Genomic DNA, 25,454 nt, shown 5'->3' with positions numbered 1-25,454 from the left:
CTTAATAAAAACTTGTAGAATCAATTAATGAGGGTGGGGAGAAATAGAGAAGTGTGGATCAAATGACAATGATCAAATTGATGAACAGAAACTAGTGGTAGAAGCATTTTATTTAGCTACATGGAAGTAACTCCTAAAAAAAATACCTAAAATAATTAAAGGGGTTATTCTGCTTATTTAGACTGGGCATACAAAGGACTGAGCATTATTAAGCTATTTTAGTGGAAATATTGTTACTTTAAAGTATTTTCATATATTTAATAAAACTTAGAAGTGGAATGGGCAGACTTGATTAGAGAAAGAAAAGGGAGAACAGTAATGAGGTTGACTTAAGGTTTTTAATGTGGGTCAATGTATTTTATTACACATGTGATATGATCTTCAAGTGAGAGAAGGGAAGATGGAAATAGCTGGTTTGAGTGTCTATTATATGCTATGTTATGCTAAGTAAGCATTTTATACATAAACCATTTCATCTGGTTTCCTCAACACCCTTATGAGAAAGTTGCCACTATTCCAGTATTAGCGGAAGAACACTAGGATTTGAGCAAGTTAAAATCACTTGGCCACGCCACTCCACTGGGAATTGGCAAGCAGGATTCCAACTCATACTTGCCTGACTCTGAAATAACCAATACAGAAGATGTTTAATCTTTACCCACATAAAATGCACCCAAGAATACTGACATAGCGGCTGGGAATGATGGCTCATGCCTATAATCCTAGCACTTGGGAGGCTGAGGCAGGCAGATCATCTGAGGCTAGGAGTTCGAGACCACCATGGCCAACATGGTGAAACCACATCTCCACAAAAAAATGCAAAAAAAAAAAAAAAAAGCTGGCCATGGTGGTGGGCACCTGTAATCCCAGCTACTAGGGAGGCTGAGGCAGGAGAATGGCTTGAACTCGGGAGGCAGAGGTTGCAGTGAGCTGAGATTGTGCCACTGCACTCCAGCCTGGATGACACAGTGAGACTCTGTCTCAAAACAAAACAAAACAAAACAAAACAACAAAAATACTGAGATAATATCTAATTTTTATGCTAAATATATTTAAATTTTTAAAAATTGATTACTTGGCTAATCAAGTCATTATCACTCCAAATATAGTGAAATATTTTCTTGTAATGAAGTTAAGAAACTTAAAACCTGAGTCCCACCTTTACTGTAATATAATCTTCATCTATAACAACTGAAACACCAGTGTTAGAACATAACAAAAGTATGTGCACGTGCACACACAAACTTTCTCTCTTAGTATTACGTACTCTCGGTTTCCAAATGCAGTCAATTAAGAATAATTTCTTTCTCTTCAATTATTTCCCTCTAGAGATAAAAAAATCCTGCTTTAAATAACGACTTATAAATATCCCTCTTCTTTTATGTTTTTGTTTTGTTTAAAATTTAATTGATTAACTGACTTTCTTAAAGAGCACACTGTAGGCCACAACACAGAACTGCGTTAGGCAGCTAATTGAAGCCAGGTTCACAAGGGCTTAAATTACTAGAGCCTTCCTGTCATCTTAAATTAAACTGCCGTATATACTTCTCAAGATTTATAACCTTTGGCCAAAAAGCTGTAAACCATCTCAATTTCAGAGTGAATCTCCCAGAAGGAAATAATGTTTCCTGGAAAAGATACCCTGGAAAGCAAATGTCCTCTATGGTAAGAGGGTTCCAAAAGCAACGTGTGTGGTAGGGGTCACAGGAACCTTGGAAAAGGACTGCAAGGGAACAGACAAGCCATTCAGAAAACATGTACCCGGGGATTTCACAGTTTAACTTGTGAGTCCTGTAAGAGCACGTTCATCTTAACTGAAAATGGACACATTATTGATTTGCTCCTACGAAATCAAAAGCAGAAGGATGTATGATCATCTGCAGAGATCATAATCTTTTAAGTTCCCAAAATAATTTTTTTAAATTCAGAAAGATGTATCAACACTGGCTTTGCCACCTCTATCATCTATCTATGTAATCTCTGACCTCTACTTTCACATTCAATTTTCGTCTTTTTACATGTTTCAATTGTATACTACATAAACTATTCATGTGATTTAATAACCACTATCTGTGAGTTGGTAAAATTCATTAACTATTTGATAACGGGAAGGAAAATCATTTAATAATCTGGTCAGAAATTAAGATAAAAGCATGTATTTTAAGAAAAATCACGTCTTTTAAAAAAGCTTTTAGCAAATAAAAAAATTATCTTTTACATGTACTATCATCCTAACACCTTGTGTATAACCAGGTCAGTACATAAGAAAAAACAAATTTCATTTTATATTTTTTTCACTGTAATGTTTTTACCAGATATTCTTAGGAAAATCATGCATTCATTTACTGAGTATTATTGGCTGGTATGTGCCAGGTACTGCATAGGGTTGAAATAGGATTTTCTTTTGGCTTTCCTGTCAACTAGAACTCTAATTGTCAAAATGCAACATATGAAAAAGTAAGGTTCACAGAAATACCCTAGGATGAAAATGAATTTTATGAATTTTAAAATTATAGGATTTATTTTTACATTGTTTCCTAGAATAAGCAAAGGGATTTCCTTCTTCTCCCAATTAATACCTGTGAAAAATAAATATGATACCAACCTTTATATAAGATTTTTTTAGCATTTTATATTGAAACACTTCTCATATTTCCCCTTTTGGTTGGAGAGAAGAATTTTTATCTACCTTTTTCAAAATAAAAAGAAAATTAAGAAATATAAAATGAACTAGTTTTATTTATCATATTAAATAAATGCAAATAAGATGCTTAATATTTTGGAATATAGCAAGATGTTGAATCTTTACCCACATAAAGTTCATCAAAAAATAGTGACATAGATAAAATATCAGTTTTATATTAAATATATCTAAATTGTAAAGAATTGATTACCTGGTTAATCAAGTCTTTATCACTCCAAATAAGCCAAATAATTCCTTGTAATGAATTTAAGAAACTTAAAATCTGAATCCCACCTTTACTTTAATCCAGATCCAAGTCCTGGCAGTCTGATTCCAGAGGTAAACTCTTAATAATTAGAGCTCCTGGTACCAATTGAGCAGGACACACATGCATGCACACTTGTGCACACACCCACTAAAGCTCACATACAGCACGCGACCCATACCCCTATAGATACATACACTCAAAGGTGGAGAGGCAACTGAGAGAGTAGGAGAGCAGAGTCTGTTACTCTATTCTTTCCTCTTGGTTCATGTTTTATTTTTTCTCCTGTGTATTTCACTTGTTAACCTTTAAATCCAAATTTCTGTTTAAATGAAAGCTATTCAAATTGAGTAAAAACATCTGGAGTTATTTTCAAAATAGTAAAATCAAATTAAAAATTATTAATGGATAAAATAAATGTTGTAGAAGTATGTAGAATTATGCCAATTTACTTTAAACAAAGAGAATAAAACAGAAACACTTTTACTGAACTGAACCAATGTGCCCAAAGAAATGTTCGTTAGTCTACAGAGAAAAATGTAAGAACATTTTCTGGCCAAATATCCAGAAAAGTATAGCAAGTTGACATTTAAACTGTTTACTCGGAAAGAACTTTGAAATCAATAGAAAGGCATCATAAATCATGATTTATGATTCACACCTCTAGCAAATGAAGATAAATTTGTCATTAGGAATTTTTCTGCATTAATTATCTTGGTTCTAACACATAGATACTATATTACATTCCTATGTATATTATCATTATGGCCTTTTGAAAAATGCTTTAAAAATATTGATTGCTACAGGTAAGTCCACATAAATTCTAATGCATATATTAATGTGATACACCAAATCTATATGAATAAAAATAAGTATTAATGTCTTAAATATCATATCCTTTAAAACATGTAACAAATTCAATTACAAGTAAAACTATTGAAAGTAAGACTTGAACTCTTCTATATTAGGGTCCTGAATACTACTTTTAGTAAAGCTGTTACTCTAAAAACATTTACTAAATTATATGTCAATTCAAAAAGTAATTAAATCCAGAAGAAAATTTTGCTAAAAGTCTCCCTCAGCCTTAAAGGACACTGTTGAAAAGAATACTTTTCATAAACTTGCAATGAAAAATTGAGACATCCTTCCACAAAACAGTATAAAAACCATGAGTACACATGGTTTTATATTTTAAATTACCCCATAGTTTCACAACAGTATGTATATCCAGCAAGAAGAATAGGAAAAGAAACAATTTCCTAAAAGGGTCATATCTACCAAGAAATTCTGGGCAAGAAATTCTTGACAATAAATTTCACATGGAAGATACAGAAAAAGAGTGAGGTAAAGCAATGTCAAATGATATTCCGTATCACTTCCAGAGTCAACATGCTTTACACAAAATAATTTTGTTTCCTTTATTTTTTTAGCTACTCTTCTTGTGTCTTTTTTATTTAAACTGCTTAAACCAAACTCTAGTAATATTATTTCTGGCACTTTTCAGAATCCATCTCTTTGTTCCAACCATCCACGCAAAAAATAATAATAATAATAATACATAAAACATGATGTCATCCACTTTCTTCTTCTCTATGCTTACGAAAATCCAAGAAACTTATCCTATAGAGATTTATTTTTCACTATGAGTCTTGTACAATCTCACCTGATATAACCAAAAGCCAAGATGAGCTTAAAGAGCAGTCAAATAGCTGCATTATTTTATAATAAAATATATCCCCCATCACTTCATAAACTTTATATTATATGCTGTTTTCAGTAAAACTATAGCTTTTTTAAAATTCATTTAAAAATTCACTGATGAATGAAAATCTTCCAAAGGGAATAGAATTTACATGGTTATATAGAGAAATAAATATTGTTCATTATGAAGTAACAAACAAGATCCATATGAGAGTTGGGTAATAGATGAAAGAGAGGTGATTTCTGAACAATTGAACAACTGACAGTAAGTGGGAGGTGGTTCATAAATGTATTTTGGAACATCATTTTAATTGTTTGAGTCATTTCTAATTACCAAACTCAAGGTTAGCTGAATGTTAGTAGGTTTCAAACTTGACTTCTAAGGTGGACAAAGTTAAATATTTACATTTGTTGACAAGTGTTTATATTTTCAAAGACGATGAAAGGGATTTTCATATCCTCTCTCCTTAAGAAAAATAATCATAACTATTTATGTAATAGAGCTAACTAACCAATACCCCAGTCATTGTTCAGGAACAAATATAGTAGTTTGCATGAAAGTTGTTAAGTGAAACTTCATTCTGTGATCATTTATTTTGACATGTAAACTATGTTAGACTATAGTCTAAGTTATTCCATCAAATACTAATCTAGTTGTTGCTATGTAGATACTTTGAGGAAGTCATAAAATTCTATAATCAATTGACTTTCAGTAAAGTTTATTTTAGATAATCTGAGTGATCTTGATTCAACTAGTTGAAAGAAAGTTTTTTTTTTTTTTTTTTTTTTTTTTTTAGACGGATTCTCACTCTGTCACCCAGGCTGGATCTTGGCTCACTGCAACCTGTGCCTCCCGGGTTCAAGCAATTCTCTGCCTCAGCCTCCAGAGTGCTGGAAATACAGGAGCCTGTCACCACACCTGGCTACTTTTTGTATTTTTCATAGAGACAGGCTTTCACCATCTTGGCCAGGCTGGTCTTGAACTCCTGACCTCGTGATACATCCACCTCGGTCTCCCAAAGTGCTGGGAATACAGGCATGAGCGAGCCAGTGTGCCCAGCTGACAGTTTTGCTTTTCAAAAGCAGAACTGAGGCTTCCTTGAGAGGAGAAATTCTACCTGTGTACTGCAATTTCAGTTCATGACAAGAGTTTTAGCCTGCCCTCCCAGCTGGGCTGCCCTTCAGATTTCATACTTGCCTAACCAGAATGCACAATCATACTAAACCAATTCTTCACAATAAGTCTCTTGTTATATATCGTTTGCTTGCTCAACTCCTCTAGCTGAACACTGATGCAATTCTAAATTGGAAAAAAAAAAAAAAAAAAACACACACAAAACTAATAATGGAAGAGAAAAGGAAGTTGCCATGATTTGGGACACTCTACCCAGGCTGTGTCTACATATGCCAAAAGACTCAAGCCAGACAAATAATACATGTATGTGCATACACACACACACACACACACACACATCAAAAACACTATGTTCCCAAACCTCAAACTCCTATGTTTAACAGACCTGAAATTTTTGAGACTTAATTAATCAAAAGTATCAATGAAAGATAACTACACGACAGGAGACTAGGACTCAGTAGCACATTCTAAATACTGAAGTCATTTGTAGAAGAAAGTAGCCATGCCACATTACTTACACCAAAGACATTTCACACTGTGATACGGAACAACAATCTTTAGAAAGCAAAAAAAATATGTCACCCAAAACATGATAGACGTTGCTTGTCCAAGCAAAAGAAGAGTGGTTTTAACTTCCATTACACAAGTCAAATAATCCCATCACACTGATACAAGTACATGAGTACGTTTTTCAAACTCGTGGACAATAATTTGTTAAAAACAAGTTGTATCTACACAAACTAATTGGAAACACATTCCCTACTTCCTTTCCTTACCTGGACTGCATATCTTGTTGGGTTTTGGCCTGGCCAGCTTCCGATGGAGGGGAAGCGTGAGTAACTCGCTGCTGAAGTTCCACCAAGGACTGGTAGTACTGTTGTTGATGGTGTTGTTGCTGCTTGTAGCGAGACAAACTGAAAAACAGCCCTAGAATGGCTTTTAAGTTTCCATTTCTTATTTCTGTATGAAATGAAAAATACAAAAGAAGCATCGTATGTATTCAGTGTCCTTTTTAACAAACTCTAGATGCAATCCTCTTGAACTAAATCTGTGAAGGTAGAGATACAACTTAATTCTCTCAGTCACAGTTGAGTCACAAACAAACCTGAATTTCTGAAACATGTTAACATTTCCAAATACCTTGGAATTTCAGGGAGAGAATCAAAGGATAGAGGGTGAAAAGAACAAAGCACGCTCAGAAGTGATATTCTTTGCTGACCTTGAACTACAATTTTTCTCGAGTTAGCTGCTGCTTAGAAATAAATGAGCTCTCTCTTGTGCTAACCATTTGATGTAGCACGTTGTTTTCCTCACAAATATACACAGCTGTTGCCAGCATAGCAGTGGCTACGAACTGCAGAAAGAAAGCCACTGAAATGTTGGTTGTCCTGCATTTATAAATATTGATGACGTGGGTGCACCTCGTAATACCAACTGGATTCGTTGCAATCAACTTTCTTTCTAAATCACCCACTCACCAACTCATTTATACATATTTATGTATGTATATATCTTCCAAATATATATCCATATATATCAAAATATATGTGTGTATGTATATTTCCAAAAAACAGACATAGTATCAATTATTAATGTTCCAATTCTTTTATTTTTAATTTATGCTTCATTATTAATAAATAATGAAGATTAGCTTATGTTAGATAACATAATTGAATAAGTAGAAATCCTTGTTCTAACAGATGAAGTTCCTGTGTAAGATTTTCAAATATTGAATAAAAAAATTAAATTCACAATGTAGGCTATATATAAGCCTACATTTTTCTCCTGTAGTTACAACTTAAAAAATAGGAAAAGAGAAGGAAGTAAAGCTTGAAAGTAAGCTACACAACCTGTAATCATATTTTAAATAAAACTTGCTGTTGGCAATACAATACATCCTCCTCTGAGATCAAGGCTTTATGTCCCCTTTTGGAGTTTAGGAAAATTAACCAACTCTTTGGATTTCTTGATCTCTGATGGTTTATCATATAACTCAAACTATGCAGTAAAATAATTAATATAAAATGACCCTCTGAGTTGTTCTATTTCCTCCCCAAATATTTCTCATAGTTTCCATCATATTGAAGAGTTGGCTTATCAATCTGAGGCTACATTGAGAGAGTGTTAATATTCTCCTATAAACCTGAAAGATTTTGTTTAAAGAGTTTTTAAAAAATTATTGTCTTATTATTTTGCATGTTTAATTAATTTAGAGAGTAAATTTTGAGCATTCATATATTTTTAAAAGATGAATGAAAATCAATAAGCTTATATTAATAAAGGTTTTTATAAGGAAGAGACACACAAAATGAATAAATGGCAGCAATTCTAGCCTGCCTTTAACTACTTAGCAACATATTATCCTGGGGAATTTTATTCAAATGTTATTCTAAGTTACAGAACTACCAGTTAGGTTTGAACCTGAGCTTCTTGGCCATTGAATGTGTAATTTAATTATATATTATAACATGTAAATATAAAAGAAATTTAAATATCAGGGTTCTCAAGTATGGCAAATTTTATCTTATGTGTGGCAAGCGTTTGCCAACCTTTGCCACCTTTATATGTGAAAGTAAAATAAACTCAGGAAAAGATAAACATCAAAACTTGTTCAAGTTTTCCCCATTTTGCTATCTTTCAATTTTAATGATGATCTTTTGAATCTTTAATGATTTAAAACATTTATATGCAACAGTGATGAATGCTGTTAGTTCTACTTATTTAATACTTCATAGTGACTTATTTAAACTAACCAACTATTTTGACTATTTCTACCAACTTGAATAGATTATAGAAATGGTATTAATAAAATAATATTAAGACTTAATTAAAATATTTTACCTGTATTTATGTCATCCAACATTTATGTAATTATCTATTAATCTACTTAAGAAATCTAATTATACTATAAACTAGTAATAACATAAAGATGTTTTGTTGATTCACTCCTCTCCCATATAGTTGGTTATGAAAAGAATAGTTCTGGCAAAATATGGAAAACATTTAAATACTTAAAGCACATAGTAATAACCATTACGTTTATGTTTCAGTTGTCTTGAAGACTTCACCAATGTCTTTTATCACATTAAGGAGCCGTATACTCCAATGTTACATTTCTTACATTATAAAAAATAATTTAAATACATTGATGCCATTTGTGACAATTCAGTCATTCTTTTTCTTACCTTCAGCAGATAGACCTTGAACATTTACCCCTCTGGCTGCTAGAAAACTAAGGCAGACATCAACATTTTCAATCTGCAACATGAAAAGCAGTGAAAAAGCAACTTAGGGGATTGTATTTTAATAAATGCATGTGCCAAAATGAAACCAGAAAGAACGATAAAGAATGAATAGTTTACATTCATTTCATACTAGAAGTCTTAACCAGACTTTAACTAGAATTATTTTGGCTAATTGCAGAATGAATATAAAGCTTTCATTGTCCAGCTGGTACTTACAAACAATTCATAAAGGCCTGATCAAGAATGGCATTCTTGCAGATTAGCAACCCACCTACTTAACATAAAACTGGATCTTGTACTTTGCAAATAAGTCCCAGTGAAAGCATCCATACAGACTGAGATTGTTGCATGTGTGTCTTAGAATGTTAGGATGTGGGTAATTTAAATTCAACCAGCAGTATTTGTTAAGTACGTCAAATGATAGATGGAGAAAGGATTGATACAATATGAAAATGAAGATATTTTCATCCTAAACCTAGCAAATATTTATTTTAAAAATTATATTTGTATTTCTAGAGGTGAATAATCTGCTGATTAAATATAGGTGTTGTCTTTGCTATTTTAAAAGGGTGATTCCCGTAGTGCATTTTTGTTGGTTTGTTTTTGTTTTTGTTTTTGATTTTGAGACAGAATGTTGCTCTGTCACACAGGCTGGAGTGCAGTGGTGCGATCTTGGTTCGCTGCAACCTCTCCCTCCCGGGTTCAAGCGATTCTCCAGCCTCACCCTCCCAAGTAGCTGGGACTACAGGTGCACAGCACCATGCCCGGCTAATTTTTTATATTTTTATAGAGAGGGGTTTTGCCATGTTGGCCAGACTGGTATCGAGCTACTGACCTCGAGTGATCCACCCACCTCAGCCTCTCAAAGTTTTAGGATTACAGGCGTGCGCCACTATGCCAGGCCCCATGACTTTTAAATCGTTGGTTTCAATATGATTACCAGTTTACAATCATTTGGGGTGAGAAGAAAAAAAAAAATTGATCATGGCATTATATAGCAGTGACACAGCTAAGATTCGTAAGAGTATAGAAAGCTAAAAACTTCCAATTCTTTGTGATCCATCTCCCTGGATTTGGGAGTATTCTATAAATATTTACATTCTACAGTAAAGATGAAATTTAAAATTAATAACTTGGCAAGGAACTATTGTCTGTCTTACTAAATTCTCATCAAAAGCTATGCATGAGGACATACACACAGAGTTCTGCCAATGTCCTCCCCAGCTTAGCTTCATAGTAAGGTCAAAATGTCTCTTAAAGAAAATAAAACGAAAAAAATAGATTCAAGAATCTATCCTTATAAAATAGAGAAACTATTTCTGTTCCTTTAAAATAGCAATTTTGTACAAAAAATGATAATATACAATGATATGCTTTTTCCTTAAAAATGACCACAGACAAGATATACTCATTTATTTTGAGGAAAAAAAGTCTTATATTAATTAACTTCAAAGTAAGTTTTACTGAATTTATTCTACTGAATAAATAATAGAGTTGAACGTGCTGAATATAACATAATATAATAAATCTTATTGTTCTGCCGATCAGCATCTGAATATCCAACGAGGTGATAGTGCTGAAACATATATTAATTCTTTCCTTTCTTCATATTTCATTCTGCTACTAGCTATAAGATTATATAAGGAAGGAAAGGAGGAGGAACAATAACAAGGAATGAGGCAAATTGGATGTTCTCTATCCATCCACAGTGTTCTTTTAAATGTATTTCTTTCAGACCTACTAAAAATTAGTAAAAGAAAGATGCCAAATAATTATTGTGGCCTAATATTAAGAAGGATAATGTGATGTAATATTTTTAAATGTTTGCAAGAGCAGTCCTAAAGTTCTTGATTTCAATGCAATTATATGCCTTTTATAGAAAGAAGGAAGATTTCTGACCCAAATGCGATTTGCTACAAAATGTTAATAGGATATTATTACCTAAAATTTAGTTACTCATATTATACATGAACAGGTTAGCTCATTGAAAATCCAGAAAAGGTTCATTGAGTCTGTAGCTAAGTTTGTAAGATAATTTTTTGTCTACCATTTAACCAGCATATAAAATAAACTGATTCCTAAATTGTGTGTTAGACACAACTCTTTCTTTCATCTTGCACCACAATCAGAAGGGGAATGTGAAAGAGAAGAAGGAGAAGGAGAAGGAGAAGGAAAGAAAGAAGAAGGAGAAGAAGGAGGAGCAGGGGAGAAGAGGAGGGAGGAAGAGGAAGTGGGGGGGAAGGAGAAGGAGGAAGGAGGAAGCAAGAGGAGGAAGGAGGAAGCAAGAGGAGGAAGGAGGAGGAGAAGGAGGAGAAGAAGGAAGGAGAAGGAAAGAGAAGGAAGGAGGAAGGGAAGGAAGGAAGGAAGGAAGGAAGGAAGGAAGGAAGGAAGGAAGGAAGGAAGGAAGGAAGGAAGGAAGGAAGGAGAAGGAGAACAAAAACAAACGATCGATAATACATTCTTTTTTATTTTCAAATCTATTTATCAGGAGCATTCAATCATTTTTACTATTCTCTCATAGTCATTCATTATGAGGACCGGCAATTTATGATAGTTATGTTCCCCATTATTGCCTGAGTAGCTAGGTAATAGCAACAGAATAAGTACTTGAATATAGTTTCCAATATGACTATTAAAGGCTAGTTCATTAAAGCTCATTTATTTATTCAACATTTATTGTTAAAATTAACAATTTACCAAAATTTATTTTCTCACAGTGTATCAGCATAATAAACATGACTTTCAAGAAAATAATACCTTTTCCCCACTTAATTCTAGTCTTTCTATAAATTCAATCACATTTGTTAGTACATACTAGGCTATATGTTTTATAGTAAAAATAAGTGGTTTTAACTTGTTAAATGTCATTTATATGGTCGCTTTCTCACCAGAGTCATACTTTTGAGTGGATTTTTTAATGATAAAATAACATTCTCTGGTTAATAATTGTATTTCAATAAATTCTAAAGATTTTATCATTCCTGTTTTTAATATAGATTTCCCCTGAACATCTCTCAGTTATTAGAAATAGACCTAGTACAAACACCGTTTTAATTGCTTTTTTCCATATTAAATGTCAATTTTTCTATAAACTAAAAACCTCTAAAACTTTTTGGTAACTTACAAATAAATAAAAGTTATTTTACCATCAAATTGAGCCAAGTAATTGTAATCTGTTTAATTTTCCTTCATTATTGTTTGAATCGGATATCAAACAAACTATCAAAATTCAAATCATATTTTAACACCAAAAATTTGGGTGAAATTTTAATTAGAATAACTTCATGTACCTTAATATTTTCTAGAATATTGACTGTAACCCACAGCAAGAAATAAATTGAATAGCACAACCCAATATGCTTATACATAATTATAATGGAGTCAAAGTTTCATGGAATAATACTTTAGCTTACTAAATACAGGTTACTGCGATGCTTCCTAGTGCACTGTACTGTCTTCTGTTTAGTCTATTTAGATGTTGCTTAAAATCTACTAGGTGGATTTCAGGGTCCATTCATGGAGGGTAATCCACTATATTGAAAACACTGCCCTAAGAAGACCAGGGCATTGCCATGCCTACAATGACTCTTTTCTGGTGGGGTTTGTAGCAGGTGGTATGCAGTAGGGGGCATATTCAAGAGTAGCAACAAGAGTAGTGAAGGGACAGTGAAGGTCATGAGAAATGGTCAGATTCTGGATGTTTTCTGAGATAAATTTATGGGAAGATATGGCATTTGAGAGAAAGAGAAGAGTCAAGAATAACTCCAAGGATTTGGGCTTTAATCACAAGAAGGATGAAGTCTCTATCCACTGAGATGGAAAAGATCATGAATGGAAGTAGGAAGTTTCTTTTTTGACATGTTGACTGGTCCATCAAACATTCAAAAGGAGATGGTTAGTAGGCAGTAGGACGCACAATCTGGAGTTCAACTGAGAGGTTGGAGTGAAGATCTAAATTCAAATTTTTTGGTGATGTGAATGAAATCTTGAGGATGATTATCAACAGAAGTGTATAGACATAAAAGAAGAGGAACAAACACTGAGCCTTAGGAGATTATCATTGGAAAGAAGAGGAGGAACCAACAGAGAAGAGTGAACAAAGCCACCGGAAAGTATGAAGAAAATCAGGAGAGGATGGGGTACAGAAAACCACTTGAAGAAAGTATTTTAAGGACAAGGGAAAGATGAGCTCTATCAAAAGCTGCTAACAAGTCACGTAAGACAAGAGCTAAGAGTTGACTATTAGATTTAGAATTAAGTAAATTAATTAATGAAAGTTGCTCATAATAGTGCTTATCAAATAGTAAATGCCCAAATATCTAAATTAAATATTAAAGTATATCTTATAACATTGTACACAAATTAAATATTAAAGTATATGTTACATATTACGTGTGTGTGTTTGTATGTGTGTAATGTATACATAGATGACCAGCCAGAATATAAGCTTCATGATGGTTCTTTTTTATTCTGTCTATATGCTCTCCCCAGTCTATTTAAATCATATATATGTAACATATATGTAATATGTGTTACTTATATAACATACATTACATGTATGCAATATATTATATATAATTTAATAATATATTACATGTTATGTAATATATTACATATATAGTAATATAAAGATATATATTACAGATATGTAATATATAATCTACACTTTAATGATATACATTACATATAGTAATGTAAGTTATGAAAGTATATATTATAGTTAACATATTACATACATGTCTTATACATGTAATATATACATATGTCATATACACATATATTACATACATAAGATATATATTATGTATGCACATATTAAACATATTTATATTAAATATATACTATATTTATATTAAATATTAGTATATTTAATATATTACATACATGCATATGTATAATATATACATATGTGTATATTGCATATATCATACAGATATGTAATATATAGCATATACTTTAATACTTTAATAATATATTACATACATAGTAATGTTATTAAAGTATATATTATGTATTTAATATATTACATGTCTTATACATGTAATATGAACATGAACATAGTAATATATATTATTAAAGTATATATTATATATTTAATATATTACATAGATGTCAGACATGTATATGCATATATACATGCAACATATGTATATTAAATATATATTTATAAATATCAATATTAATACATTATATATGTATATGTGCAATATATACATATGTGCATATCACACATACACATATGCATTTTTTATTACATATATGCATTATATATGTGTATATATCATACATATGCATATATTACATACATGACACATATATGTATAGTATGTGTGACATAACATATACTTTGATTATATATTACTATATATGTAATAATATAATCATGTATGTATTGATGATATGTAATATACATTATTAAAAGTATATATAATAGTATATTACATACATTACACATATATTAGAGGTAATATATGTTGTATGTTATTAAAGTATATATCATATGTATTACATATATATTAAAGTATACATCATGATATATATTTAATGTGTTATATATGTATATATATTTATTTATATGCGTGTATCTATATATATGACTAGCCAGAATGTATACTGTCTATTGATTCTTTTTAATTTTGTCTACTGCTCTCTCCCCAGTCTAAATGTATGACTTAGGTGATCTACAAATAATTTCTGAGGAAATAAATGAACTACAGCAAGGATAATATAGGGTTTTCATGCTTGAAGCAGTCAAATAAAAAAGAGAAATAATTAAACCCTAACTGGAAATAATATTAGTAGTCAACTTCATTATGTCTCCTGAACATTGACCCTGATGAGCTGACTTACTTGTATGACATCCTTAAGCCTCTCCTCTGAAATACTTGAACTCGTCTCTGCTGGTGGGAGCTGACGTCTCTCTTCTCACATTTACCCTCTTACCCCCAGAACCTCACACCATGGCCAGGCACAATCAATGCTTAATGCATTATTGTTGACTATCTGAATGAATTAATAAATTTAGACATAGCATCAGTTATAAGCTGTAATAGCATTTGGCCTGCTATATGTTCAAAATTTAGTTTTTGGTCTTTTTTTTTTTTTTTTTTGTCGGGATAGGGAGGAAATTACTACTCTGGAGTAGAAAAGATGTTGATGAGAGTAGAAAACCAAAACCTGATCATAACCGGCAAATTAGTGAGAAATGGAAATGCCAAGGGATTAGTCAAGTTTTGTGTTTTCAATTCACATTTAGAAAAATCAATAGTTCATAAAAATAGAAATGATGTGTGGGGAAAACTTGTTACCATTATACTTTGGGATTAATAGAAATAAATGATTTCAAAAAATTCCATGATGGTGGGGCCCATAATAATCATTTTAGCTGATTTTTTTCAATTTAAGAAATAAAAATTAAAAGCAGATAATATGAATAATTACTTAGAAGAGTCATTTAAATTTTACATGTAAAACACTTAGCACAATACAATGTACATAGTAGGGATTCAATAACTCAAAACAACAAAAAATGCCCACTGTTATTATAAAAGTTTTTGATATGAATGGAGAGTAATGATGCTATAATGGTATAAATGATGCCATTTCACATCATAGCCTCTTTCACTTTTGGTATTACACAGAGTTTCCTAAGAATTATCCGTATCCCAGTAAACTCAGTTCCCAAATTTTTAATCTAGTATTTCTTAAACCCTACTACACTTAAGAATTAACTGAGGATCTTTTAAAACCATAGATGCCCAATTTATACCCTCATAAGTTTAATCAGAATGTCAGCAGATAGGAGCCAGTTTTTCAGTATACATTACAAATCCCCAGGTGATTCCAATTTGTAGCAAAACTTGTAAATTACAACTTCCAAATATATTCTTCAAAGAAAGTAACTGCAGATAATTTCAGTTTACTACCATGTGGTTGCAGGAATTGCACTGCTCACACTAGAGTAATACATTATAATTTTCTTATTTGGACCATAATACTATATAATTCATGTGTTATTCCTGTGATATTAAAATATATTCCTTTGTAGCAGTAATACAAAGAAATTCATTATTATTTCAACAGACACCATGTTTATCAATTGGCTCAAGAAATAGTCACACATCTGTAGCTTACGGACAGTCACTCTCAGGACGTTTACTTGCCTAATTATTATGTTAGGCACAATTTCATGTCAAGCACAATTTCTTGGGCCCTTTTTTCCTACTTGTGGTTTATCTTTTATTGGCATGGAACACCTACTTTCCCTTCCTTTTTCATGTTAAATTTTAAGCATGGCTTGATAACTATAAAAAAGTTGGCTGTGTGATGAAAATAAAATGAAAAGTTTCTGAGAGCTAGAGCCAGTCATTATTTTCAGAAGTATCCAAATGCACAGACACATTGAGCCTTGAGGTTTTGGGATTTCATCAAAATAGTTAATCTTATCATAATGCCCTAAAGAAAAACAGTTTTGTTAGAGTAATTCTTCAAATAGACTGTTATTTTCTTTATTACAGAAACTAAACAAATGTCATAGAAATTGGTCCATATTTTTAGAATTGAGTAGTTTCTACATACATAATTAATATTAGCATCCTGTAACACTACCGGTTTTTCATGTTCTGTCAAGCAAACCATTTATTTATTCATTCATCACACATTTATTAAACTTATTTTATGCCTGAAAATGTGCTCTGTGCTACAGAGATCAATTTCAAAACACGATTTTCATGTATTCTAAAGAGCACTGAATTATTTCAACTACTCACATAAAAAATTGGGACAGAAATTTTTCAAGGCAGAATTTTTCTGATTGTCTATTTTCATAGTTGTGTGTTTATACTGACCCTTACATATTTGCTAAATATGAGCATGTCTGATTGCTAAATTACAAATTGGGTTTCAAATGAGAAAAGGAAGAGTTTCATCATCTTCATATATGAAAACTCAAGACACTTACAAGTATATTTTTAACTACACTTATTATTTTAAACCTGAGAGTTAACATGTGTTCTCGACATATAAACCATAGAGTGTGTATTAGAAATACTGATATTGGCAGGGTGTGGTGGCTCACGCCTGTAATCCCAGCATTTGGGGAGGCCAAGGCAGGCAGACAACCTGAGGTAAGGAGTTTGAAACCAACCTGGCCAACATGGCAAAGTCCATCTCTACTAAAAATACAAAAATTAGCTGGGCATGGTGGCAGTCATCTGTAATCCTGGCTACTCCGAAGAGGCTAAGGCATGAGAATCACTTGAACCTGCAAGACAGAGGTTACAGTGAGCCGAGATCATCCCACTGTGCTCCAGCCAGGGGGACAGAGTGAGACTCTGTCTCAAAAAAAAAAAAAAAAAAAAAAAAAAAAAAAAAAAAAACCTGATATTTATTAATTTCAGGGATGAATAAACTATTCTAAATATGTAGTGCTTTTAATCAGCACAGCTCTTCATTGAACTCATACATTTTAAGCTATGTGTTTTATTACAGCCAGCCTTTTAGCATTTTTTACTGCAAATATAACCTGTTTCAGGACATGTAATTAGAAGCATCTATCACAATATTAACAAAGTAATATCTTGTCTATCCACATATTTTTACACTTACTTATGGATAGTTAATGAACATTACAGTTTGGTACTAAATATCAAGATATGATTAATAATCTCCTATAGTTTGTGATTAAATCTAAACTATGGCACAACACTTAACACCGAGTAATTAATTCATTCAGCAACTATCAACTGTTTATTATGGTCAAAGAGCTCTGCTCAATGGTGAAGGGATATAAAAATGCATGATAAGATCTTTGCCTTTGTGAGCTTGTAAAATAGCTGAGGAGACAGAAAAGATTCATAAATTGTCATAACGCAAGGCATAACACGATAAATTTCAGAGAATTATAAACGACTCTGTAGAGCAGCGAGGAGAATGGAGTTATCAATTTCTACTACAGATATGGAGAAAGCTTCATAGAAGTGTCATTTAGATTTAAAAGCTAAGTTGGGGCTGGGTGTGCTGGCTCACGCCTATAATCCCAGGCCGAGGTGGGTGGATCACCTGAGGTCAGGAGTTTGAGACCATCCTGGCCAACATGGTGAAACCCCGTCTCTACTAAAAATACAAAAATCAGCCAGGTATGGTGGCATGTGTCTGTAATCCCAGCTACTCTGGAGGCTGAGGCAGGAGATTCGGCTTGAACCCAGGAGGAGCAGTTGCAGTGAGCCCAGATCACGCAACTGCACTCCAGCCTGAGTGACAGAGTGAGACTCTGCCTCAAAAAAATAAATTAATAAAAAGCTAAGTTGGATTTTATATAAGGTTAGACAAGCATCAGAAGGAGGAACAGGGCATACCAACAAGAGCAACTATAAGGAAAACTGTTCACAAGGATTCTTGAAAATTGATCGCTCCAGTCCTTAACTTCTGCAATTATGCTTATAAAGTTGACTTTGACCTGGGATTTAAAACATTGAGTTTCCCATTGGACTTAAACCCTGCTACAATGTAAAAAGCTAAATAATCATAAACCATATAGTAGGTATAATGCCTCAAAGATTTATTTCTCTCTCCATAAGAAATGCATCCAAGTTAGAACATGGCTAAAGTGCTAGATATTGCTGTTGGCAATCATACATAGAGAATGTCTGGAAAAACATAAACCAATCCTAACTTTGGATATTTCGGGAAGGTAGATTCTTTTGTGACTTGTGCTATTTTTGTGAACTATACTTCTCATTTTTCACATTAAACATGTAATACTAGTGTCATTACATAAATTAAATAAAATTTCAATCAAAAAATAGATAAGATGGTTTAGTTTGAGCAAATGCCAATCCTAACATTGAATACAAATAATTACATAGAATTTATCCTAAGATTTTAACTAGAGATAATTCTTTTTTCTGGAGAGTTAAAGTAAAATACAGTAATATTTTTGCTTTGGTTAAAATTTGCAGGATGTTTGTTTTCCTTCATTCATTTAAAAATTATTGGTTCGTTGAGATACTTCCAAGCCCTAAAAAATATATAGTGTTATAGAGAAGGGAGGTAATTCCAATTTAATGCAATAAATACTATTATCACAGAGACATAGACTCCTAGAAAAGAATGCAGAAGGGTCTATTTCTTTTTTTTTTTTTTTTTTTTTGAGACAGGGTTTTACTCCCATTGCCCAGGCTGGCATGCAGTAACACAGTCTCAGCCCACTACAGCCTCCTGGGCTCAAACGATCCTCCTGCCTCAGCCTCCTTGCTAACTAGGACTACAGGTGTGCACCACCATGCCCAGTTAATTTTTGTATTTTTAGTAGAGATGTGGTTTCACCCTATTGGCCAGGCTGGTCTTGGACTCCTGACCTCAAGTGATCCACCATTCTCGGCCTCTCAAAGTGCTGGGATTACAGGCGTGAGTCACTGCGGCTAGCCAGAAGGTCTATTTCTGATCAGAGGTCAAAAAGACTAGGAAAGGAGAAAGTTATTAGTAACTAAGACATACCTAACATAGTAACAAAGATATATTATTTTGAAGTTGTCATTACTATACCACTATACAATGATAAAAGTGTTGATCAGAGAACTGAATTGATATGCCCAAGGTCACTCCAAGCCCATGTTCCTAACCCCCACATTTTGCTGCTTTAAGGGAAGCCTGAGTTAGTCCCTGAGAGGTTAGGAAGGGTTTGCTGAAGGAGAAGATGTGGTATGAGGTGAACGCGGGAAGGAGCTATATGTGAACTGGTCACGGTTGAGAAAGAGCATAGGTTGAGGGATCTTTTAAGAGATCAGAATAGCCAGGAATATTTAATTTACTCTCATTTAAGTCTTTCTCCACAACTTCCCATTGTGTACTATTGTGAAACTGCTCAAAAGGTTAGCAGCCTTCAAATCAGTTTGAAGAACATGGGTAGAATGCGTCAGGCAGAAGGGACTCCAGAGCACGAATCCTGAAATCTAGAGAAAGACAGTGGCGGGAGATAAGGCCACAGAAATAAGTAGGGGCTCAATGAGGAACATCCTCCATGCCTTGCTAAGGGTCAGGCTTGATCTTAAAGATTAGAGATCCAAACGTGTGTTTTAATCAAAAAAGGGAAATGATCAGTATTGCAATGAATACATCCATTTAAATGACCACACAGTACATACATAGATTTATTAACAGATAGTAATAAACATTTCACAAATCAATTTTTACTCATATCTGAAATACTCTCTAATTTTTAAAAAATCCTATTTTAGTATATTTCATTTTTAAATTAAGTTGTAACACACTAACTCAAAAGATACTATGTGAGAAAGTTGCAGTTTTAAAAATCCTATCATGCAGGGAAAATGATTTGGAGCTGCTCTATGTTCTCCTCGACCATTCAACAACCAAATACAGGAAGGAAGTTTATACAGAGTCGTAAGCAAGTATGCTATTTACTCCATATACAAAACCCTTTCATCTTCACTGTACATTTTAGTAAAGTCGATATTATTTTGTTTGTTCACTAGAGGCTCAGAAAGATAGCATAGCTTATATAAGCTTACGCAGTTATGAGGAGCAGAGCCAGAACTAAAACTTAAACCTGTCTTTCTGCAATGAGCTTGCTCTTCTGCCTCATTATGCTTACTACCACTATAATTTAAACATTCTCACTAAGCTATTCCCAGCCTCTGACTCAGGCTTACTACACAGTTGGAAGATGGCTAGGAAATAGTGCCAGGTACAAAGAAAGTAGGGGATCAAAAAATATTTGGTTGAATGTAAGAATGAACACTGTGTAGTGTAAAGGTAAAGTCGGAAATGGGTATGCAAAAATCCACTTGTTCCACATATTTCATAAGTTCACAAGTTGAACTACTTGTATATTCTCAAATATCCAATGCATTTTATATGTTAGTAGATTAACATACAGAATGGTTGATGTGGCTTCAAGTAAAAGAATACTGGCATCCACCATAAGTTAGAAAAGGAAAGGAATGGATATCCCCTACAGGCTCTGGAAAACATACAGTACTGTTGACACCTTGATTCCAGTCCAGTGATACGGATTTCTGCCCTCCAGTACTGTGAGAAGTTAAATTTCTATTGTTTTAAGGCACCAAATTGGTGGTAATTTGTTACAGAAGCCACAGGAAACTAATACAAGGATCTACTCAGTAAAGCAGTAGAAATCAAAACTTTGGCAAGCCCAAAGGTGAGCAGGGATCATTGTGAGCATGCATAATTCCAGGCCTTGTCCTCTGGAAATGTGATTTGTTAAGGGACAAAATTGCTAGGGACAGAGGAGATGAGAGGTGCAGTTTAGTTACCCCTGTGTCATTGCAAAGCAATGCCTTGCAGGCTTTCCTTTCCCATCTCAAATGTGTCTGTGTTGCAGAATAGGGAGAGGAATAGGGGATATTAATTGGGTTTTGCTCTTTGATTTCTGTTTGTTTATTTGCTTAGTTGATCCGTGATTAGATACAAGGAGTACGTTTATTAATTAGGTCCTATAGTGTAATTAAAAATTTTGCAGTTAAATAAAACTAGATTTGCATCATGGTATTACAATTTTCACATTGTAAGAAACTGAGAAGTTTTTACTCTCTCAAAGCTTCAGTTTCCTCATCTGTGACGTGAGCATGAAAAGAATTCAAGTTCCCACATCAACATATCATGTGAGGATTAAAGATGCTTATAAATAGCTTGGCTCCATACTAGGTAGGTGTGGGTGTGAGTGTATACACACACATATATCCACACTAGAAATGGAGAAGGGTATATTCAATTATTTATATGTATAGGTACTCTTCCTAATATGGAGCTAAGCTCTATAAACTCATGTATACTAGAACAGAATTGTGTGTGTATGTGACTAGCTGTATAGACATAGATATGGAAAGTTCCTGAGGATATAATCAGATAAAATCTTTTTCAATTAGTAGGTTCAAAACCCTACTATTCTTATTTAACTTACTTGATAATTGGAGAATTATGAACATCATTTAATATTTTGTATCAGTTATAGGTGATATTAAATCCTCATTATAAACTACAATTGGCAATAGTGTTATAAATATAACTTATTAAAAATTACATCAGTATTCATTGACCTGAAGATACATTCTTTTGTTTTTTAATAAATTTCTGCTTTTAAGTTTGTTCCAGAAAACAAAACCAAACAAGGGAATTTATTGTTTTAATATAAAGTTATTAAACTCTTCTAAACCTAAAATATGTATGTATATAAAGAGCTAAAGTTACATAAAACAACTTATTATTTGCCAAATTCATAATTTTACCATAAAATTTATAAATCATTATTTGTCTCACAAGACCACTCCCTCTCCCAGTGTCCTGAGAGTTTATATCCCTGCCACAGATAGAAGAAACAAGTGTAATATTGAAGAATAATTCTTATTTATATTGCAAGTTTGGGCATAGGAGAAGGAGAAGGAGGGGAGCCAAATAATTTTTTTTAGAAAGAGCAATCTCAATCAAAATCCAGGAAGTTATTTTGTGGATATCAAGAAACTAATTTTAAACTTTATATGAAGAGTCAAAAGACCTAAATTGCCAATAGAATATTGAAGAAGTACAAAATTGGAGGACTGACACGACACAACTTTACAACCTACATGAAGTAAGTCATGTAATCAAGAGAGTAATCAAGACAGTATGGGGTTGGTGAAAAAATGGGAAAATAATGAGTGGAACAGAATAGAGAGCCCAGAAGTAGACCCAGATTAACACAGTCAATAGATATCTGAAGAAGCAGCAAAGGCAATACAATGAAGCAAAGATCACCTTTTCAACAAAGAGTGCTAGATGAGCTGGACATCTACATGCAACCAATATATGAATAAAAATAGACACAACACTAAAGACATGATGTATAATATAAATAATTGATAAGCTGGACTTCATAAAAATTAAAAACTTCTGCCCTGTAAAGCACAGTGTCAAAAGAATGAGAAGACAAACCACAGATTAGCAGAAACATTTACAGAAGACACAGTCATCACCCAAAGTTTACAAAGAACTCTTAAAACTCAACAAGAAAACAAACAACCCAACCTGGTTTTTAAAACTAGAGTCAAAGACCTTAACAGATACCTCACCAAAACAGATAGAGTGAAGACGTATAAGCATATGAAAAGATGCATATTTCCACAACATATGTCATCAGGGGAATTCAAATTAAAGTTACAATGAGATGCTATTACAAATCTATTAGGATGGCCAAAATCCAGAACACTGACAATACCAAATGCTAGTGAGGATGTGGAGCAGCAGGAATTCTCACTCATTGCTGGTGGGAATGCAAAATAAAACACTTCGGAAGACAGTTTGGTGGTTTCTTACAAAACTAAACAAATGTCATATGATCCATCAATCACACTTATTAGTATTTACCCAAAGGAGTTGAAAACTTAAGTTCACACAAGAATCTACCCATGGAAATGTATAGTAGTTTTCTTCATAATTGCCAAAACTTGGAATCAACTAAGATGTTCTTCAGTAGCAGAATGGATAAACTGTGGTACATTCAGACAATGGAATACTATTCAGCACTTAAAAGTAACGAGCTATCAAGCCATGAAAAGACATGAAGGAACCTTAAATCCACATTACTAAGTGAAAGAAGCCAACCTGAAAAGACTACATGCTGTATGACTCCAATAATGTAACAGCCTCTATAGAATAGGCAAAACCATAGGGACAGTAAAACAATCACTGGCTCCCAGGGGTTGGAGCACAGAGGATGTGTAGGGCAGTAAAACTACTCTGTATGACACTATAATGGTAGACATATGTCATTATACATTTGTCTAATGTACAATACCAAGAGTAAACTTTAATGTGAATCATGGATTCTGGGAGATACCGATGTTTCAATATATGTTTATTAATTATAATAAATATACTACTCTGTTGGGTGATGATGATATGGGGGGGGCTATGCATGTGTGAGGGAAAGGGGTAGATGGGAAATCTGTACTTTTCTCTTAATTTTGCTGTGAACTTAAATTTGCTCTAAAAAAGTACTTTTTAAAAAAATAAAGAGGAGGAGGAAGTGGAGGAGGAGGAGAAGGAAAAAAAGAAAGAGCTGAAGATCCAAAGACCCGAATTCCAGACCTTATTTTGTTAAATTTATTTGTTAGCAAGTCGAAAGACAATCTGGCCTAGACTAAATAGACTAAATAGAGTCCAAACCATAATTCTTCCACTTACTAAATAAAGGACACAGATTGCCTCAATGAGACACAGTTGTATTATAGGTTTACTGTGATGGCTAAATGAAAAGTATAAGCAAAACATCTAGCACAGCACTAGGTATATACCACTAATGTTCAATAAATAAGTGATAATAACATCGTTGAACTATCAGATCTTTCTCTGAAGTTGTATGTTTCTATGTAATGATTTCCCAGTATTTCTTGTTTGAAATATGGCTAATACAAGTCAGGTGGGAAATATGATTTTTCAAAGTATAACAAGGAATGTCAATATTTTTTCTATGTCTATCCTCACAATTCAGTTTAACTGAAATCGTATTAAAATAATTTAAATATAACTTCATGAAGCAAGTAGCTTTGGCACTTCTATTAAATTTCAAAATACTTATCTAATCAAAGATAAATTTTGCATACAATTGCACTGAGGTTAAATGAACAAGATTTTCCCTATTTTATTTACTCCTTTTTCTTATTATTGAAATAATAGTAAATATATAAACTATCACAGATTTTTTCAGATAGGAGTATTACAATTCATATTGAAAATAGCTGCACATCTTAATATTTTGCTTCCTAAACTAAGATTGTTAAAATTGTCCTACTGTTAAATATTTTTCCACTGATTATTGTAAGTGATAATTTTATTAAGTTTGGCAGTGGGGGGGGGGGGCAATTGAGAAAGATGGACCAATAAGTTTCTTAAAAATACCAACTATTAAATGTAAAAAGTTAAAATTATAAAAGGATTCTTATATATATCTTCAAATACAATGATTGTATTTTGTGTTTACAGTAATACTGGGCTGCCAATAAAAAACAATTTGTAGAATTTTAAGTACAAAAAAATCAGGATAAAGAATATGCCAGTTATTTATTAAAGTGGTCAATATTCAAAGATATAGCAGAAACATCAACTACATTTTGCAATGGTTATATATGCATATATAAATTTTAATGTCCTTAAAAATTATATCTTCTCTTCAAAAACAAAGAAAAACTCTGTAATTCAAACCAAGTTACTTTATTCCAATTTCTATTTATCATATTAATTACACAAACAAGTATAAATATTGACAACAATGAGAACAACATTTAAGCTATTTATTCTATAATATAAAGTTAATACAACAAGGTGTTCTTGTATTTTTAACTTCTATTTAATTTCTAAATGGCAGACCAAAGAATTCCCGCAACAAAATGATTTCACGTTGCTGTTTTT

The 25,454-nt window shown here is 32.8% G+C and overlaps 1 protein-coding gene across 2 annotated transcripts in view; it reads right to left on the bottom strand.

The window, feature by feature from the left end:
• Positions 1–25,454, bottom strand: part of NAV3 (neuron navigator 3) — a 377,767-nt gene that overhangs the window by 240,819 nt on the left and 111,494 nt on the right. For both annotated transcript variants that reach the window (XM_025403242.1, XM_025403243.1), the window contains exons 4-5: positions 8,970–9,042; positions 6,561–6,744 (exon numbers count right to left, since the gene is read on the bottom strand). In XM_025403242.1, coding sequence (XP_025259027.1) covers positions 6,561–6,744; positions 8,970–9,042 — 257 coding nt within the window. The remainder of the gene's footprint in view (positions 1–6,560; positions 6,745–8,969; positions 9,043–25,454) is intronic.

The sequence above is a fragment of the Theropithecus gelada genome, chromosome 11 (genome assembly GCF_003255815.1).
Source record: "Theropithecus gelada isolate Dixy chromosome 11, Tgel_1.0, whole genome shotgun sequence".
Taxonomy (NCBI): domain Eukaryota; kingdom Metazoa; phylum Chordata; class Mammalia; order Primates; family Cercopithecidae; genus Theropithecus; species Theropithecus gelada.
Note: the sequence above shows the minus strand (reverse complement) of the source record. Positions and strands in the feature narration are given on the sequence as shown.